This window comes from Morus notabilis, unplaced genomic scaffold (genome assembly GCF_000414095.1).
Source record: "Morus notabilis unplaced genomic scaffold, ASM41409v2 Scaffold1372, whole genome shotgun sequence".
Taxonomy (NCBI): Eukaryota; Viridiplantae; Streptophyta; class Magnoliopsida; order Rosales; family Moraceae; genus Morus; species Morus notabilis.
The window spans coordinates 173,695-179,249 of record NW_010361271.1 but is presented as its reverse complement, the minus strand read 5'-3'; the positions used below and the strand labels follow the sequence as shown (position 1 = coordinate 179,249).

Below are 5,555 nucleotides of genomic sequence, written 5' to 3'. Positions count from 1 at the left end.
TTTAAGGTTACATAAATAATCATGGAATTTTCATTGATATTCATAAAATATTCATAAATATATACACATAAAATAATGAATAAACTCTTTTATTAAATAAATAATAAATATCCTATTACATCTCATGCTTCTAGGACACTATTCCCAACATTGTCTACTTCATATGAGATGTTTGTTATATGATTTTTATCTACCTTACATTCTGATAATTTTTTCCTACTCACCGACAAATGTAAAAGAGATTGCATATATTCATTCATTCAGTTACACGTTTTCTTTTCAGTTGGTTTTTTTATCCTTGTGAGCCTTTATACTTTGGTCTCTGTGGATGGAACAAAATGGTATAATTTTTTAGCAAAAGGCGATGAGGCCAATTGATATTTTTGAGAAGGCAAAGTTATATGCCAAAAATAATTCCACAACTCGAAGACTACAACTGTCCCTGAGTAATTGTCACTAATGCTTCTTCTAGTTGTAATTATATTGTGAATGAAAAAATGAAAAAAAAAAAAGAGAATTAATTATCATAAATTTATTGTTAAAAAATTCAAAATCAAAATATTATGTGTTTTTAAAATTAAACAAGTATTTTTAAATACCAAAAACAATTATATATATTTAAATTTCATATCATGTCTATTTTGGTCATTTTACATACCCACAGCAATTCCACCTTAAAATTTACCAAACGCTATTTACTGATTTTGGAACCAGCACAGCTACTATAATTACAATTTACCAAACACTCAACTGCTTCTTGGAACAGCAGCTTTTTCTTTCAGCACAACTAAAAACACTTTTTTTAAAATCCACAGCATTACCAAACTAAGCCGTCATCAATTATAAGAATAGGACTCAGTTCAAAATCAAAATGCACAACAAATACAAGGAAGCGCAAAAGCGATACCTGCTTTGGCTGGCCATTTCTACCACCAATAGTCGTCACAATTATATGCCCTGTTTCAGTCCCGTTACCATCAACGACAGTGGCTTCCATTTCCTACAGCATAAAGGGAGGTTTGTAAGCATCTGGCGGGGCAAACATTTGATAACTAAAACATAAGAGTATACAGAAACCATTAAAGTAACAAAATACTTAACATAAATCCATATAATACATACTTTGTCATCCCTAATTTTCATATCGTTCATCTCCTCAGGCAACTTGTCAACACCTGCAGCATGACCACTGGGTTCTCTTGCACCAGCAGGTGCCACTCCCACTGAAGCCATTTCTCAAAAAAGTTCTCTTCCTGTCTTTTTATATTTTTGCCTTCATAAAGCTGAACATTAACTGCTCAAAATCAATTCCCCCTTGTAAATTCATCTGTTCAATAGCAACTTATATGATATGATATACTAAACACTGCCATTCCTCTTTACACAAACCAAGATAGAGCACAAATTAAAGCTCCATGAGATGTACACCAATAAAAAATGCCCAGCGAAAACGAGGGGCAGAAGAACTGTAACCAATCACGCCATCAAAAGAAAGAAATCATTAATCATAAAACCCAAAAAAAAAAAAATTGCACGAGCAAAAAAAAAAGCAATAAAGGAACCTTTTTCAGCTTCTAAAAATACCCACTACAGAAATATCAAAAAACACAGTTGTCACAAAAGAAAATATATAAAAAAAAAAAATCCAGAGATCCAACATCATTATAAAAGAAATCCAACTAATAAAATCCAATAAACAGAAAAGGATGAGACAAATCATAGCTACAACTAAAAAAGGGAAAAAAAAATCACCCAGGTACTCAAAGCAAGCTGATCCAAATAACCAAAAGCAAAACATTGAACAAGAAAAAAAAATCATTTTTTCTTTTTAAATCCCTAATGAAGAACTGAAATGAAATGATGTTCGAAGAAGTTATATTACCGATTAAAAGTGGGAAACAGCAAAGATCAAATAGGGATCATCAGCGAAGAAAGAGAGAGAATCAAAAGCTTAGATCCGTGATTTGGCGCTGGATTTGTGCGAGATTAGGGAGGGATTCCTTTCCTTTCTTTTACTTTCCTTTCCTTTCTACAAATGGATCGTAAGAGAGCGAAAGAAAGATAGAGTGTGGTGTTGAGTTTATTTTGGCACTTTCGTGTGTGTGGTTGTGTTTTGATGCGCTGGTGACAGTCAAAGAAGAGCCCTAAATTATTAGCTCTGATTTTTTTATTAAAAAAATTATTAATGTTGATATTTATTTAATAAGTATTTTTAAGGTTTTAATTGGATAAGTAGGGTTAATTATGGGTGTGTTTATTTCACAACTCAAGTTAACTTGAATTGTGCATGTGAGAAAAAAATATTATAGTAAAAAGTTAAATTTAAATTTTTAAGGAAAAATACTATAATAAAACATAATAATAAAATTTTAGTTGTAAAATGAATATATATTTATATCTCATAGCTTTAATTATTTCTCAATATCTGCTTTTATTTTTTTTTTAGAGAAAATATATGCTTCTATTTTAGGAACTACAAAAGTAAACATTAAACTTAAATAAAAAAAAATATATGTTTCAATTTCAACCTCGCACATTTTGATAATAATAATAAAAAAAAAGAAATATTAGTATTATTTTTTTGTCACTCTTTAATTTTTTTCTGTATTTACTATTTAATATGTAGACTCTTCTACTAATATAATATTATTTAAATAAAAAATAAGATAATGAAATAAATATGTGTAAAGAATTATAAAGATAGTGACTAAAAGAGATTCTATGGAAAAAAAAAAAAAAAAAAAAAGCGCTAGGGCCTATTTGAAATGGCTTTAATTAATCCACAAGTTGTTTTTGAGCTTGTTTAAATTGGCACCCTACGTATGTTTTTTGACTTTATAAGATCTTTTCGAACAAGTCAACTTCTTGATGTTTTATCAAACAAAGAGCTTATGAAATGTTTCTTTTTTTTTTTTCCTTCCTTTATGAAGAGCAAATTAAAATTTCCTTATACTACATTTCTTTTTATAATAACTAGTTGAAAGCATATGTGTGTGCGTATTCAACGTGTTACATTTAATAATACGACGATCTAAATTTTCTTTTAAAATTTTATTTTTTAAACTTATTATTCTTTAAGAGTTTAGTTTAGTAAACATTTAAAAATAAAAAAGAAATAGATAAAAAGATAAGATAAAAAATCATGAAAATATTTTTTTCTAAAAAAAAAAGAAAAGAAGTTAAAACTGATGAATTGTGTCAAAAAAAAAAAAACAAAAAAAAAAACCTTCTTATTGTGATACATGTTAAAAGGAATGGAAAGTTTTTTAGTTCTTTTATGTTCGTAAAATGTAATAACGATAAAAATAAGAGCTTTCAATTTATTTAACCAAATAAGTTCAAAAATTCTTATAATATTTATGTCATTTTTCATGCCTTACCTAAACAATAATTAATCTACTACTTAAAATATAAAAACGAAAACTAGCTTAATTAGATAGAATTTATTTACGACAAATATTCTTTTTTCTTAAAAGGATTTTGAAAATATATTTTTAACATTTTAAAAAATATAAAAACTTAATATCCGTTTTTTAAATTTGATGTTTTGTTTCAGGACTTTTATGTTCTTAAAATTTATAAAATATTTTTTGGTAATCTTTACGGTGCAGGAGGGCTGAAATCCCCACCAGTGCAGCAACTCTTAATGAAAACAGTTAGATAAAAATCTCAAGCTCTAAAAAAGGTAATTATTTTTAGTGTTTTTTTTTTTTCCATTCTTCACGTAGGATCGTAATCCTATTAAGTCGTACAGGGTTATTTTGCCTATTTTTCTTTTTCTTTTTTTTTTTTGGAAGAGTTGTCTGTTCGTTGATGTCAACGGAGCTAAGTCTCTCAATCTCATCATCTCTCAAGCTCTCTTTGGAGCTGCTTAAAGAGAAACCCCATCTTTTTATGTTATATTCCTTTCTCAAAATCTGACCAACAACCCCAACAATGGCTCTAATTCTTAAAGAGGTGAAGCAGCTTCTAAAAGCTTCTTTAGTTCTTTTAGTGAAAATAGTGGTGCCTAGATGAACGATATCCCCTCTCAGTAAATTGTCCAAGTTTTTTAAATCAGGTATTCCTAATTGAAGAGTTTTAACACCCGAAAAAGAATGCAATTAGTATTGAAATTTTGGACAGGCCGTTCGTGACTACCGAAAATTTTAAATTTTTACCTGATAACCGAACCCGCCCGAGCCCGAATTTTCGGGCTGCCCAACCTGACCCGAGCAAGCCTTTGGACGGGTTTCGGGTAAGTTTTGACTGTCGGAGCCCGGTCGGGCAGCCCGAGACCGTCCGAAGTGCCCTACCTAATTTTTAATATTTTTTATATATTTATATACTATTATATATATTATATATAATTTCATTTATTAATTGTATATGGTATGTATATAAATAATTTTTAAGTTATTTATTATAAACATTATACAAAAATTATAAGAGAGATTGCAATTTAAAATTTGAAATGCACACGAATTATATAAAAAAAAATATTTATTTATTAATTTTTGAATTTGTAATTCATGATTGCCTTGTTAAAAACTTTATCAAGAAAAATTCAATTGAGATAAAAACTTGGTAAGGAAAAAAGAGTGCAATCATTCTGGGACGAATTACAAATTTGACGAACTTACAAAGTCTATACAAGATTACAATAACATTGTACAAAGTAAATAAATATTTACAAATTACAACAATAGAATTTAATTTAAAGCTGAAGGATCGTCTTCAAAATTAAAAGTTAATCTATTAAATTCATCGATCCATTCTTAGCTTGCCAGCGAAATTATATCATGTAAGCGTTGGTCGGAACAATCTCAATCCTTAATGCACACCAATGCTTCAACAATGTCCTGTTGCAATGCGTTTTTACGTTCCTCAAGTATTCAGCGGGTCGTATTGAAGGCTTGTTTGGATGAAACACTGGAGACTGGGATCAAAAAAATATCCATTGCCAATCGAGTTAGGATCGGCCAAGTTAATGCTCGTGGCCTCCATTACTGAACCAAATCAAACATTTCACTATCGTCGACTACTAAGCCCTCACTCAGGTACGCCATTAACTCGTTGAAGCCGCCACTGTTGCCGCCATCTCTTGATGAAGATCCACTCCCAGATTCTCCTTGACCTTGAGTCATCGTCGTCATCGTCTTCTTCTTCTTCTTCAACCCGAAAACATTCAAGAATGAATGCGGATTGTCGTCACGTTATTGCGGTTGTTCTACATGAGGTGTATTTCTAAACCTACTTTCATAAGAGCTATAGAGAGATAATATTTTTTCCTTTATAATAGGAAATTGGTCAAAATAGTCGATATCTAAAAAGTCACCTAAGTTTTCTAATCCACTTTCTAAACCTTCTAATTTTAATCTAGGATCAAAAATAACACTGAAACCATACAACATTGGTAATTTAGCCCAATATGTTTTAAACTTTTTTTCCGTAGAAGCGATAGGAACTCCTAAAATATCGTGTGTCATAAATTCACTAAATAAAATAATCATTCTTAAAAGTTCTCCTAACGCTAATGGTGACGTTGGGTAATATGTTCCACTAAACTTTAAAGT

General features: G+C 29.8%; 1 protein-coding gene across 3 annotated transcripts in view; it reads right to left on the bottom strand.

Moving 5' to 3' along the window:
• The window catches only part of LOC21389458 (shaggy-related protein kinase alpha), a 6,732-nt gene extending 4,671 nt beyond the window's left edge, over positions 1–2,061 (bottom strand). Inside the window, exons 1-3 of one of the 3 annotated variants that reach the window (XM_024166196.1) lie at positions 1,883–2,061; positions 1,123–1,327; positions 908–1,000 (exon numbers count right to left, since the gene is read on the bottom strand). In XM_024166196.1, coding sequence (XP_024021964.1) covers positions 908–1,000; positions 1,123–1,233 — 204 coding nt within the window. In that variant the 5' untranslated portion in view covers positions 1,234–1,327; positions 1,883–2,061. The remainder of the gene's footprint in view (positions 1–907; positions 1,001–1,122; positions 1,328–1,882) is intronic. The other 2 variants (XM_024166194.1, XM_024166195.1) reach the window with 2 other exon arrangements.
• Between the last annotated feature and the right edge of the window lie 3,494 nt (positions 2,062–5,555).